This window comes from Mytilus trossulus, chromosome 1 (genome assembly GCF_036588685.1).
Source record: "Mytilus trossulus isolate FHL-02 chromosome 1, PNRI_Mtr1.1.1.hap1, whole genome shotgun sequence".
Taxonomy (NCBI): domain Eukaryota; kingdom Metazoa; phylum Mollusca; class Bivalvia; order Mytilida; family Mytilidae; genus Mytilus; species Mytilus trossulus.
Window position 1 is genome coordinate 103,730,531 of NC_086373.1, and position 15,504 is coordinate 103,746,034.

A 15,504-nucleotide genomic window follows, 5' to 3' on the forward strand; every position below is an offset into this window, starting at 1 on the left:
TTATTTTGAATATTATTATAGATACAGATAAACTGTAAATAGCAAAAATGTTAAGCAAAGTAAGATTTACAAATAAGTCAATTTGACCAAAATTGTCAATTGACCCCTTAAGGAGTTATTGCCCTTTAAAGACTTTTTTCACAATTTGTTCATCATGTTGACTTACTTTAAAAAATCTTCTCCTTTGTAACTGCTGTATCAATTTCAGCCAAACTTAGGCTAAATTAGTTACAGAGTATCTAGTATAAATTTTATATTTTATTTCCTTGTATGTCAAGAAACATAGCGCCTATGGCTAAAATAGAACATAGGAGAAAATGATTTATTTTTTTTGCTTTTGAAGAAAATAGGACAATTCAAAGAACATTTAAATAAATTGAAAAGCCAAAATAATCATTGATGAGAGATTTAACAAAAAAAATTAAGGTGAGCTATTCAGGCTCTTGAGAGCCTCTTGTTTAACTTTACAACAATGTTAAAATTTAAAGACTCTTTGATTAATTGTTCCTCTCAGTTTTTAGTTGATTTATAAATACAAGTGAGAGGAAAAATCAAACACACTCTAGGAAAATACATTCAATTGAAACATTTTTTTTTTTTTTTATCAAAATCCCTAAAAATAAGAAATATTTTCATTGATATTTAGATTAGATAAAAATTCATTTAGATTGACACACACTGGGTTAAGGTTTTAGGTTTTATGGAGTCAGCTGGCTTACGTGGCTACAGTGGAATAAAATGCTAGATAAGTATTGTAAACAAGTAAAGTCTTGTTTTTGGCATTGGCAACTAATGATGCTTCTACAATAAAAGTGATGAAAATGCATACACTTAGTTTGGTGATGTAATATTTCAGCACCTCTGAATTGGTGTCTTTTATGGTTAAATGATAGATTCATTAAAACCCTGAAAAAAAGCATATCAAAACTGTATTCATATATATCTAATGAAGTAAGAAATCCATTGCCTATTAATGTGAACTTACATTCAAATAGATTTTTCATTTGTGCCAACAAAAATGTGTATTCATGATTTAATTGGTTTCATCGAATAACCATTTATATTTGTGTATTATGTTTTGTAGTTACCATTTATATCTTTTAAGTTCAAATATGCATGAATTTTACCAATCAATCATTATAATGATGACCTTGGTGTGTTAGGCTTTTATTTCATAATGCTTTCATAAGTTTTCCATTCATTTCCAATAAATTGTTTGGTCTTTGTTGTAACAATTTTAAAAAGTTTGTTTCCATTATAACAGTGCTTGGATTAATTCTCATTCCATCCCAACAATTATCCTTTTTTACCATCCTGAATGTTTAAACTCTTTAATGATGTGCTTTCCTTTGAAAAATATTATTAGAACTATAAAAATTGACCTATAGTGTGGACATTATGTTTTAAATAACCTACCATCAGATTGCAGATAGCATGTTTGTGCATCTATTTAGCCATTCACTGAAATTTAGGTACCTGTACCTAAATTTGTGTATTACAACGTTTGTTCTGATGATTTTGAAAATAAGTCTTTTTGAGTTTGTTTTTTGAAATTTTCATTGAATATTTAAATCTTATGTTTTTTGGAACTTAATGAAAACCCCCCAAAAAATGATATACCATAAACGATATAGTATTCACAATACAGTGTATGTCTTGAACCATAATTTTAAGCATCAAAGAGCTCAGTTTTCATTAATTATTATTGAACTTATCTTAAATCGCAGAATTGTTCAAAGCAATATCTTTAACCTTAGTAAAAAGTCAATTCATTTCCATAATAGAAAAGAAAAGCACAAATATGTCTAATGTTTTAAATACATTATTCTTAAATCTGGATAAAAAACTAGATAATGACAGAACTTTCAGCCCTTGTCCTTTTCAAGGTTAGAAGCAGAAAGATCATGGGTATAAAATGACCCAGGATTGGTTTGCAGACTTATTTGATTTTTAAGTTCTGTGCTGTTGTTTTTTTTTCTCTGAATTAAGCACACTGATAAATTAAGATGAGAAAATATTTTTTGAAATATAAAGGTTATCTGTTATGACGTCAAAAACAATCAAACTATGTCATTTAATGTATTTGCAGGTGTAGGGACTGATCCATTTAACAAAACTTATATCATTGTAATAATGTAATTAACAAATATCTATATCATACACAGTAGATATTAACTATGATGAATTTCTATAAAAAGTTATATCAAACACAGGCTTTGTCATACTAAAGTTTGCTGATAGTTATAAAATCATATCATATCATACTACAGTTTCAACAGCTTCCCTGAAATAAATCCAAAGCAGCAAGGAAACATGATTTGAAAGAAGATTTTTTTTTTTATATTATATATTTATAGTTTACAGAGTTAAGGCTCATAAAATAAGAAGGTAGGCTTATAATGTGTGCTTAAAGATACATCATATTTTGCCAGAGATTGACTCTCTGTTAATGACAGTTCCTAATGTTGAGAATAAATGCCTCTGTTTATTTTTCACAATCACACATACTTTTGTATATTTTATCTTATATGCTGCATAATGCATGTCTATTTCAATGTGATAGAACAGCTTTTAATTTTAGATATTTATCTAAATTATAGGTGGCAATGAGCGGGATAGTGCCAAGCGTAGAAAACAGAACAAATACAGGGATGAATTACAACTACAGATGAAAGAAACTCTGGCCGCTAAAAGGAGGTAAGTGATAACATCTAAAGTCGATAGATATATAGACTTTCTTGTTTCTTTCTAAATCAACCACAAAACAGGGCCAATAGAGACCATTCTGAATGGTTAATTTTCAAATGTCTGCTCTTCCTAAATTACAAAGCAATTTCTTCTATAACATCAAGTTAAATGATCTTGGAGATTATATGTAAAGGATCATTTCATATTGCATACAGCCTTAAACCAAACATAAAGCATAATACATAATGCTTTAAGCATAACATATAATGCATTAAGCATAATAATTAATGCATTAAACATAAAACATAAAAGTATAAAGAATAAAAGTTTTATTTAAAGTGAAGAGCATTTACAACATAACAACATAAGCTCTGTGGAGATTTTGACCAAACTACCGCTATATATAAAGTTATAAACAATGTTTAGACAGTAGAAATACATAGAATCAAGCAAAGCTCATCAAAATGAACATATAACAAAGATCGCATATAATAAGAGAACAGCTACAATTCAGACATAGATTAGTACAAGCAATGTAAGCCTATGTTAGTAGTTAGAACTCCCTTAAATAGAATTATCCTGAATTATAAGCATAACATTGATATTTTTAGAACAATAATAGTACAAAATCTATGTAGAATAGAAACCCAAAGAACCAGTGCAATACATTATAAACTGAAAACCAATATATTGTGACTTACATATTATGTATATTAAAATTTAAGAGGAATATTGGCAAGAGCTACTCTTCCAAATTCCACTTAAAATATTGTACTGACTCAGTTACATCTAATTATGGAGTCATCTCGTTATGGAGTTCATTGTGGTGTTTTACCCCTTCAGATGTGTAGTGGCTCTTGTCAAAGGTATATAAAATTGTTCATTTCTGAAATAGATAAATTATTTTTAGAAACAAGAATTTGTGAGTACAATGAACATTACTTATAATTGTATATAATTCTATTGATCTCAATCTTCATATTTAAAAGCTTGGTTAACCAGAAGTTGCTCATAACTTGGTGGTCTTCTAAAAACATAAAAGCATGCTCCTGAATTTTCTCTATTTTTTTATTATTATTAACTTCACAACAACAAAAAGTGTCACTCAGTAGGATGATAATTAAAAATTGTCCTAATGAAAAGTAACTTGTAAGTCTCTTCTTTAGTAGTCAGGATTTGCCTATATATGCTTCAATATATGTCATTGTTTGGCTGCTTTTTATACACACATCTTAGATGAGATGTATTATAGAATACTGAAGTCATATGTCAGCAACCAGTACAATAACTCAAATTTGCTTCAAATAACAAATTTTTGATACAAAAATGGGAGCTCCCTTTCAATTTTAATGATTTCCAATTTGTGTCATTTCAGAGTTATAGGAATTTACTTGTGAAAAATTTAAAATTGAACAATTAATTCACTTTATTGCTGTGATCAAATTAGCTCTTTTTGTAATTCCAGAGTTATTGGGCTTTCTTCATGAGAAATTGAACATTGTTTACATAATATGCACCAACTCCAATACAAGTCTTTTTCTCTGAAATAACTGGGACAATTGTTTCCAAACTTCACCTGAATTTTAGCTATTGTATTCTAGGATTTGTTCCATGAACAAACATGCCTGCTGTTTTGGAAAAAATAGAACATTGAGATTAAATGCAGTTTTTGGCTTGTATCTCCAAAACTAAAACAGTTACCATTGGTTACATAAGATATTGCATGGATAAAAATATCAGCAGGAAAATCTGACAAACCCCCAAAATGTCAAGTTTTTGGCAAATTTCACAGTTCTTATATATTTTTTGCACTTTTTGCACACATTACAATAGATAGAGAAACCGAAAAATAAAGCATGAATGTTCAGCACAATAAAAAAATGCATGAATGTTCAGCATGGTAAAAATTGCATGTCAGTCATCATGGCAGAAATTGTCACACTAAATTAAAGTTATTGCCCCTAAATGATGTCTGTATCAACTTTTTTGCATGTTTGTCAAAAACTATTGAAAAGAAACATTGAAAAGCAAAAAAAACAACAATCAAAATAAGATCAACATGTAAGTCAACATGGTAAAATTGTCACACTAGTTAAAGAATTTATTGCCATTAAACTCTGATCTATTTTTTTTTCTATTACTTGAAAGATTTATTTGTCATTGCAGGTTGCTTTTAGCTCACCTGTCCCGAAGGGACAAGTGAGCTTATGCCATTACTTGGCGTCCGTCGTCGTCCGTCGTCTGTCGTCCGTCGTCTGTCATCGTAAACTATTTCAAGAATCTTCTCCTCTGAAACTACTGGGCCAAATACTTTCAAACTTTAACTGAATGTTCCTTAGGGTATCTAATTTATAAATTGTATCCGAAGTTTTGATCTATCAACAAACATGGTCGCCATTGCTAAAAATAGAACATAGGGGTCAAATGCAGTTTTTGGCTTATAACTCAAAAACCAAAGCATTTAGAGCAAATCTGACATGGGGTAATATTGTTTATCAGGTCAAGATCTTTCTGCCCTGAAATTTTCAGATGAATCAGACAACCCGTTGTTGGGTTGCTGCCCCTGAATTGGTAATTTTAAGGAAATTTTGCTGTTTTTGGTTATTATCTTGAATATTATTATAGATAGAGATAAACTGTAAACAGGAATAATGTTCAGCAAAGTAAGATTTACAAATAAGTCAACATGACGTAAATGGTCAGTTGACCCCTTTAGGAGTTATTGCCCTTTATAGTCAATTTTAAACCATTTTTTCGTAAATCTTTGTAATCTTTTACAAAAATCTTCTCCTGAAACTACTGGGCAAAATACTTTCAAACTTTAACTGAATGTTCCTTAGGGTATCTAGTTTGTAAATTGTATACGAAGTTATGATCTATCAACAAACATGGTCGCCATTGCTAAATATAGAACATAGGGGTCAAATGCAGTTTTTGGCTTATAACTCAAAAACCAAAGCATTTAGAGCAAATCTGACCTGGGGCTATATTGTTTATCAGGTCAAGATCTATCTGCCCTGAAATTTTCAGATGAATCAGACAACCTGTTGTTGGATTGCTGCCTCTGAATTGATAATTTTAAGGAAATTTTGCTGTTTTTGGTTATTATCTTGAATATTATTATAGATAGAGATAAACTGTAAACAGCAATAATGTTCAGCAAAGTAAGATTTACAAATAAGTCCAATGACGGAAATGGTCAGTTGACCCCTTTAGGAGTTATTGCCCTTTATAGTCAATTTTTAACCATTTTTCGTAAATCTTAAAAATCTTTTACAAAATTCTTCTCCTCTGAAACAACTGGGCCAAATACTTCCAATCTTTAACACTTTCCTTACTGATTTTTTTTTTACCGTGACGTTGTGTGACCTGATCAAATTTCAGGACGTTGTTTGCCTGGCCTGAATTAATTTGACGTGTAACTGAAGAAAAAGTGACGTTTTGTAAAAAACGTTTGTATCTTGGTTGTTTCTCATCAAATCGGGTTCAAACTCGATAGTTTTACACTTAAGTATGAAAGGATCGTTGCAATACCAACAAATTTACATGACAATACATACTTTTGATATTTTTTAACCTTTTGTTGGAGGAAAATGACGTTTTATTTGAGAAATCATTTTTTTTTGTGACCGGTTTATATTTATTCCTTCCATCTTCTAAATTAACACTGCAAACGGTAATTAACACCTATCGAGTGTTCCTTTATCAAAGTTTAATGGAAAAAATAACTCCAGAGTCAAAATTCTAGCTCAATGGTGTGAATAAACACGAATGAAAATGGTATGTCAAATTCTCCGGCGGCCATTTTTTTACCTGTAATGCAATCAGAAGACTCTGAACAAGTTGGAGTTGTCTTTCTTGGTCCAATGTTTTCTTTGTATTTTTGCATAGATTTAGATATAAACTGACTGTTTGGATCTTTTGTGGATTTATTAAAATTTTGTGGAGATATCAAATACTACTTTTTCTGGTAAAATCAATTCTTTTCAGATTCATATGTGCTTTTTTAAATGAATGTGCATGTATATATATTTTTTCTGGTTTTGTTTTGTATCATGGAAATATTATTCTAATGTATTCTGATCTGACACACCAATATACATGTATGAATATTTAACACTTCAATATCTTGATAAACTAAGTGAGACTCTCTTAAAACAATAATGAACTTACTATGATTTATTTAAATAATTATCTGTGTCAGTTTCTATGAGATGCTAGAATTTCCAGTCTTTGGTTGTGTATTGTTCAATGATGAAAATAATTAAATGTTCCTTAAAATTTGGAATATTGTTGATCAAAAATTAATAAATGAAACTGTCAACTGTAACAACAATTATAAATTATGAATATCCTTTCAACAAACAATGAAAATCCTCTCAACAAATGATGAATATCTTTTCAGCAAATTATGTATTTTCCTTCAACTTCATGTGTAACTAAGTAACTGTCAATTAAGAAGTGTAATTTCTGACTGAGTGGTAGACTGTAAAGCAATGTGGCATGCAAAGGTGTTTGCTACATTCTACGCAACCATATTTTGTCTGACGCCTTTTTTCCTGAGTATCATTAGCTACCCTATGCCAGCATACATGACACCATGTCTTGTTACCCAAATCTGCTGGTAAATGTCTGTGTGTTAGTCTGACTTCTACAGGTAGGTTAGATGGCCTCCCCCTACGGTTGTCCCTTGTGGTATACCCTGCAATGAGTTGGGTTGCAACTGATTTAGAAAAATCCAAATAGGTCATTGATGTAGTTTGCTGGTGATTGGGTGACATTTGTAACAGACGGTAAGCATTAAACTTAATAATTTCCAGCATCTTGAAGAACACTCTCTTTGGCCATTTATTTGTTTTGTGACAGAAGAAATAGTACTGTATGTACTGGTCACAACGGTCGACACCGCCCATGTGGCTGGTGTAATCTGCAACCATCTTTGGACATTGGAGTTGCTGCCTTTGAAATTGTCCTTCATGTTGAACAATTCTACTCACTTCCGTCAAGCTGTTGTCATGGATGGTAGATATCACAGACACATTTTTCTTGTCTTTCCATACTGTAGCTGAAATTGCCCCCTTTTGCCTAAACTGACTATCTCCTCTCTGTGTAATACCAACAGGCTTCTTTGTCATTAAATCCTGTGGTAAGCCTCTTCTGTTTTGACGGACTGTTCCACAGGCTCCAGTGTCAATATTTTCAAATAAATTGGTGAACAATTCAGGACTGGAAAAGAAGTTATCCATGTAAACATGGTAACCTTGTCTGGATAAATTGGCACCTTCAAGACAGGAAATAACGACAGTGCTAGCCAACCCTACTTGCGTTCTATCTGTTTTGCCCTGGTAGATTTTACAAAATGACATATACCCAGTGTCCGACTCTGCCAACGCCCAGAGCTTAATTCCCCATTTTGTTGGTTTAGCAGGCATGTATTGTTTCAAGGCAACCCTTCCCTTGTATGGTATCATACACTCATCGATTGATACATTTCTTTTAGGTATATATTGATCCCTCATTTTTTGGTTAAGAGCTTCCATAAAGTATCTGACTTTGTAAGTACTGTCGTAGTTAGGCTCCCCTCTTTGTGGAACTCGCTGGTGAGGATCAGTAAAGTGTAGATACCTCATAATTTGCATGAACCTGTCACGTGCCAAAACTGTGGCAAAATATGGGGTTTCCAGACAATCTTTAGACCAGTAGGATTTTAAATCTGGCTTCACATCAATACCCATTAGGAAAGTTAAACCAATAAAAGCCTTCATCTCGGGCAAGGAAGGACAAGACCAAGCTGACTTGTTTAGGTCAGGATTCAAATCTTTTTGCATCTGTGCATAGCTATCAGTTTTCTCAATTATCTGTTGTAAAAGGTGGTCAGACAAAAACAGTTGGAAAAAGTCAATTATTTCCTTCTCTGGGCCTAATATATTTTGTGGACCAGTAGTATTTCTGGGTTGAAACAGATGGGGGAGACCTCTTTCATAAATGTCAAACCCTTGGTGCCATCCATCATTGTTGGGTGCATCACCGGCATTATTCACGTCAACAAGTTGTGGTTCATCATCAGACAGTTCACTTTCAACATCACTTATCAGAAAATCATCACCAATGCCGTTTTGGGCTAATTGTACTTGATATCTTTGGCATGCAAGTTCGATTTCACCCGCCGAAAACCCCTCAAACTCGTCCTCTGAAGTGTCGGACATTGTTGTATTTTCAAAATGTTGCAGACGACATTTTACTATATTTACTACGATTTTGGCGTCCTTGACACCGAGCAAGTGGGAGAGGAAAGTGATTGGATAGTTTTATTTAGATTTTCCATAAAAGGAGTGCGACCTTTTGCACTCGTGGGAAAATGGAATAGCCGCGCCCACGGAAGTCCAATTATTACTTGACTTTTATTCTCCGTGAAGTTTTGAAAAGCATTTTTCGTTATTCTAATCATTATATAAATCAAAATAATAATGAAATTATATTTCACTTTCCTTCTAAATAACATTTTCTTGACCTAAAATGTCACATGTTCGCATCACATGTCTTGTACAAAATGGCGACGACTTATTTTGTTTGTTGACGCTACCGATCTTTCATTGTACTATGGTAAATATTAGGCGTCAAACTCAGTAAGAATACGTATTCTTATACTGTAACATGCAAGCTTGTTGAAAACCTTGATATTTATTGGGTTAAACGTAGCTTTACGGGGGAAATGAGTTAAAAAGACGAAAATTATTTTCATCACGTGATTGTTAATGCATGAAAGCATTGTTCGGCCTGGCTACGGGGATGACTCAACGCATTGTTCGGCCTGGCTACGGGGATGCCTCAATGCATTGTTCGCCTTGAAAGGGTTAACTGAATGTTCCTTAGGGTATCTAGTTTGTAAATTGTATCCGAAGTTATGATCTATCAACAAACATGGTCGCCATTGCTAAAAATAGAACATAGGGGTCAGATGCAGTTTTTGGCTTATAACTCAAAAACCAAAGCATTTAGAGCAAATCTGACCTGGGGTAATATTGTTTATCTGGTCAAGATCTACAATGTATCTGCCCTGAAATTTTCAGATGAATCAGACAACCTGTTGTTGGGTTGCTGCCCCTGAATTGATAATTTTAAGGAAATTTTGCTGTTTTTGTTTATTATCTTGAATATAATTATAGATAGAAATAAACTGTAAACAGCAATGATTGATGTTCAGCAAAGTAAGATCTTCAATTAAGTCAATTTGATCAAAATTGTCAATTGACCCCTTAAGGAGTTATTGCCCTTTAAGGACTTTTTTCGCAATTTGTTCATCATGTTGACTTACTTTAAAAAATCTTCTCCTTTGAAACTGCTGTATCAATTTCAGCCAAACTTAGGCTAAATGAGTTTCAGAGTATTTAGTATAAATTTTATATTTTATTTCCTTGTATGTCAAGAAACATAGCTACTATGGCTAAAATAGAACATAGGAGAAAATGATTATTTTTTTTGGCTTTTGAAGAAAATAGGACGATCCAAAAAACATTTAAATAAATTGAAAAGCCAAAATAATCATTGATGAGAGATTTAACCAAAAGAATTAAGGTGAGCGATTCAGGCTCTTGAGAGCCTCTTGTTTTTTTACCTCACATGACAACTTTTTCTGTTATTAAGAAAAATATTACCATAAAGTAACATAATTAAATAGTATTCTAATGAGTTAAAGTTATTATAGTTCATGAACTTCTAACATTTTTACCAGTTTTGCTTGTTATGTTGATGTAGCTACTAAAATGATAACCATGTGACCTATTTATCTTTGAAAAGTTTAATAAAAAAATTAACAGATAAGATTTTAAAAAGGATTCAAAAAGGTCATTTTCCTAGAAAGTAGTAAATTATTATTATATAAAAATTGATGATATAGTATAGTCTGCTTTTGCTTGTTTGTAGTATAAATTTACAGAATCATTACCAAAAATGAAAAACTTTTCAGAGATAGTGGGACACTTAGGACTAGAAATGTTTTTATTCAAGCTTATGCCTAAAAATATAACTTTGGCTAAAAATGAATTTGTAAACATTAACATTATGACACTACATTTTCTCTCATGTAATAAACTTATATGAATAGGCAGTTTAAGTCTAAAGAGACTTTCTGAAACACATCAGAAGCTGTGAAAATATGTGTTATCTGCCTTGGATTTTCTGGTCATTTAAAGCACACATTTTACTATAAAAAAAAATTCCTCCTTTATGATTGATTTGTTGAATTAGAAAACCCACAGTTTAACAATGTGACCATAAACACATACATTTTAATCCACTAATAAAAGAACTTTCATAGTATATCAGTTATGATTTCGAAGGCTTAAAATATTAAAGATTAAATAGTTGATATATGTACATTGTGTTATAGAGAGAAAGTAGAAGACTTAAGGGTTGATGCTTCTGGATTCTTAGACCCAGAGAAGACAGTAAGGAGAATTGGAAACCTTGGTAATCCTGAAATAACCCCAAGACGACAAATTAGAAGTCCAGAAGTTCAGCCATATCATACCAAGTTTGATCTCAGGTTAGCTTGATTTGAATTCAAATTATTATTTGTGAACAAATGTAAAATGTCTAGATTAAGATTTTTTTTTTCAACCTTTAAGAATGATTTAAATTTACTAATAGTTACTGCCTATTTTACAGCACTTTGCCCTTGTTATTTCAGTGTCATTGTATCTACTTAAATTTTTATTCAACTGTTAGACACCATAAACACAGGCCTATCCTTTCGCAAGGTATCGTTTGCAGTATACAGGAAGAAACCATCATTGATCAAGGAAAAACCAATGTATCTTACATTTGATATTTATTTAGATACTATGAATAACTTTTCATATTAAAAGGTTGTTAAATATGAAAATAAGGATATGTGGCATGATTGCCAATGAGTCCACTATCCACCAAAGGTCAAATGAAGTGGATATAAGCAATTACAGACAACCATTTAAACTTAAAAAATGCAAAAAAAAATCCTACTGTATAGTCAGCTATAAAAGTCCTCACATTTAAAAATATGAAACAATTCAATTGAGAAAACTAACTGTCAAATTTATAACAAAACAATTTAAGAAAAAAAACCTAATATCACAGGCATGAACCTATGCCAACCACTCAACTACAGGCTCCTAACTTATGTAGGCACAAAGAGAATGTTACTGTGTTAAACGTGTTTGAGGGTTATGCCTATCCTTGACTATGCATCATACAAAGGAGATAAATACAAAGCTATCATGCTGGTACCCATTCTTAACACACATAGAGTAGAATAAACAGGCCTTGAAATACTTAGATTTACTTTGGAGCCTCAAGACCAAATGATGGAAGAAAAACTGCTTGGTCTTTTTATTATGGCAATATAATTTAATAGATTGTATCTGTCGTATACAGATTTAAAATTAAAGGGGGTTAAAATCTATTATATACATCTTGACTATATGTTTGAGGGTTAAACTTTATTTGTTTTGCATATGTCTTATTGTAAAGTCTTATATCTTGTATTTTTCTTTTAGTCCTCGAGGTGGAAGGAATGGACAGGATTTAAATCTAGACCTTGGTGGAATAGGTGGCTATACACCAAGAGAGCGAGGACGTCCACAGAGACGAGGTAGAGGAGGAGGAGGTGGTGGCTCTGGAGGGGGATTATTAGATTCAGGGTTTGAAGGCCTTCTCGAGTCAAGACCCAGAAACGCATATGCTCCACCAGGAATACAGTATCAACCATCGTAAGTGTTTTCTTTTAGCTGACTAAAAAAAACATTTATACCAAATGGAAACAAATGTGCAGGTCATTAGGCACACTTATGGATAGCTTGTGTTATTACACTTTTGCATAAATGAGAAAACATGTTATTTAATTTTTCAATCCTTATAAATATATTGGACTCTTAAGAAATTGACTATAAAAAAGAATATAAATGCTAACAAAAAAAAGTAAATAAGTCTAAAATCCAAAATAATAAAATTTTAGTTATTTGATTAAAAATGATATATCTCATGACACACAACTTTAAAGTATTATCATCGTGACAATTTCACATGTCACTGTACCTATTGTATGATATTCATTATAGCTTTGCAGACCCATCAGACACAGGAAGGATTGGTATCCCAAGGTACACAGTGCAATAGGCTTCTTTTCAAACTTTTATGGCAATCCCAAATATTTATTAAATATACTGTGGATTCATTTATTTTCATGGGTACCAATTTTCGTGGATTAAGGAAAACTTTCATGTTCGTGGATATTTAATTTCGTGGTTTTACTGAAATTTCCTTACAAGCCTAAAGAAAATTTGTTATTCGTGGAACATTTAATTTCATGGTTCATTTATAGCCACAAAATCCATGAAAATTGGTATCCAACAAATAATAATTTAATTTTGGATGTAACGCGTCTTCTGATTGGTTGACGTTATTTTGTTATCATCCCATAGACATAATTTAGTCATCAACGTTTTTTCATGGTTTTCTACAGTTTAAAATGGAATTTAGAATTAAATTATAAGAAATGACTGTAATATTTTTTCTGTCTGTTCAAAAAAAAAAAAAGATGTGGTGCACACTGTTAAATAACCCGCTATGCACATTATTCAATGTGCACCAAATTTTTTATGTTATTTCTTCATAGACAGAAAAAATATTACAGTCATTCCTTAAATAATGAATCAACAGTAATGGTCAATGGAATGCCTTTAACTGAAATTCTTTGAATAATTGATTATCAGAAAAAAATGAATTGCCATAAAAGTTGTTATGATAGCCTTATGTTGATATCATCCTAATGTCTTGTCATCCCTGTAACTTCACTAATCCGACTGACTTGGGCAGTGCTAGCATGGCTTGTATAGGTCTGGATGCATTCTCTTAGATTCTTTACAGGAAAATACTCTATTCTATTTCATGCCTGCATCAGCTGATACTAATTATACTATTCTTTGGTTTTAAATCTTTTCTTTGGTATTTCTTTATAAAACTATGTAGAGTCGAATTTCAAAGATATTCAAACAAAGCATCTAATGAAATATTGCCTCTGCAGACTTCTGGCATAAATGTCTTATCTTTTACAGACTATTGCCAATCTTTCTCAAATATTTCAAACATAAAATTATTTGTATTCAAAAATGTTTATTCTTGATGTGAAAATACTAAAACATAATGATTTATGCTGTTTTGTATGGTGGTGTATAAAATCTAATAAACAAGTTTAATTTCTAACAGTTTTGTTTTCCCCTCACTAAAGCATGAACTTGTTACAATCACGTCTGTTTGTCTTGTTGTTGTTTTACCCTATGTGTTAAATCTCTATGTTTGAAAAAAAACAATTGCATGAATATCACGATTAAGAAATTTTTATAATGAGTGAAAAAACATTTGTTTATCTGTAAGATAATAGGAATTATCATTGTTGGTACAATTTGTCTAATTATCATTAAATGTTTATTTAAAGGCTGTTACAGCCTTCCATAATGTGTAAGTGCTGTTTTGCTGCATATATATATATATATATAGGTATTGCAGACGACACTTGATTACATTGATTATCTAGGTTACATGGAAACCTCAATGAATAAGTTTGGTTATTTCATTGCTATCAAGTTATTTAGTTGTTTCAAGTTAAAATTGAGGTATTGTTTTCTTTGAAAATAAATTAATTTGATTTACAATTCATAATCATTATCCAAGGATACATTCTAGTTATCTTGTTAATCTTTGACCAAAAAAAAGTTTTGATCATGAAATGAATTGTTTTGAAGGAAAAGAAAAAAGACAATGCAAGGTTGTGGTAAAGTGTTTGTTGACTTTGAATCAGGGTACAGCATGCTCTTTTCAGGATCAGTGGTTATGTTTTAATTATACCCCCGCCACTTTGAAAAAGGGGGGTATACTGTTTTACCTCTGTCTGTCCGTCCGTCCCATGAATATTTTTGTCGCATTTTTCTCAGGAACTACAATGCCAGGATTTCTGAAATTTGGTTTCAGGGTTTATACTAGTTAGCTATACCGTGTGATGTGTTTTCCGATTCATCACTCGACAACTTCCTGTTTACCGAACACTTGTATCATTTTACACATGATAGCCAAGTTGTTAAATTTTCGTCTCATTTTTCTCAGGAACTACAATGCCAGGATTTCTGAAATTTGGTTTCAGTGTTTATATAAGTCAGCTATACCGTGTTATGCGTTTTCAGATTTATTACTCTTCAACTTCCTGTTTACCGAACACTTACATATTTTTACACTTTTAACATTATCCACTTGCGGTGGGGGTATCATCAGTGAGCAGAAGCTCACAGTTACACTTGTTCATCATCAATACAAATATGAAATCATCTTTTGCAACAATGATAAAGCTTTATTATGCATACTGGTTTTCTTCATTTTAGTTGGTACTTTTTAGCTTTGATACAGTGCACCTAGTATTCGGATTAATGAGGTAATTTGTATGTTTTATTTTTACAGTACTTATATAACTGGAGGGGGAGGAGGAGGAGGTCTAAACAACCCAGCTCTCAGTTCTATAGACGAAGCCTATCATTTCTATGGAATGAAGAATCCATTAGACCCAGAGCCTTCGGGAGGTTAGTACTTGTATTAAATATGTATTTCAGCAATAATCATTATGTACTGGATTTTGTACTGAATGAATTTAGTTAGTTAGTTAGTTGCATATTTGGGTTGTTGTTGTTTTTGTTAACTTTCAAGTACGCTATTATTTTGTGTTATGCATTTCCATTGACAAAATATAGAAATAGATCAATTCAAGAGTTTGATTTATAAATTCTAAAAGAGAGA

The 15,504-nt window shown here is 31.7% G+C and overlaps 1 protein-coding gene across 28 annotated transcripts in view; it reads left to right on the top strand.

Moving 5' to 3' along the window:
• Positions 1–15,504, top strand: part of LOC134694787 (centrosome and spindle pole-associated protein 1-like) — a 71,344-nt gene that overhangs the window by 37,107 nt on the left and 18,733 nt on the right. For 26 of the 28 annotated variants that reach the window (XM_063555849.1, XM_063555866.1, XM_063555841.1 and 23 more), the window contains 5 exons: positions 2,601–2,697; positions 11,078–11,233; positions 12,222–12,434; positions 12,783–12,824; positions 15,172–15,290. In XM_063555849.1, coding sequence (XP_063411919.1) covers positions 2,601–2,697; positions 11,078–11,233; positions 12,222–12,434; positions 12,783–12,824; positions 15,172–15,290 — 627 coding nt within the window. The remainder of the gene's footprint in view (positions 1–2,600; positions 2,698–11,077; positions 11,234–12,221; positions 12,435–12,782; positions 12,825–15,171; positions 15,291–15,504) is intronic. The other 2 variants (XM_063555879.1, XM_063555893.1) reach the window with 1 other exon arrangement.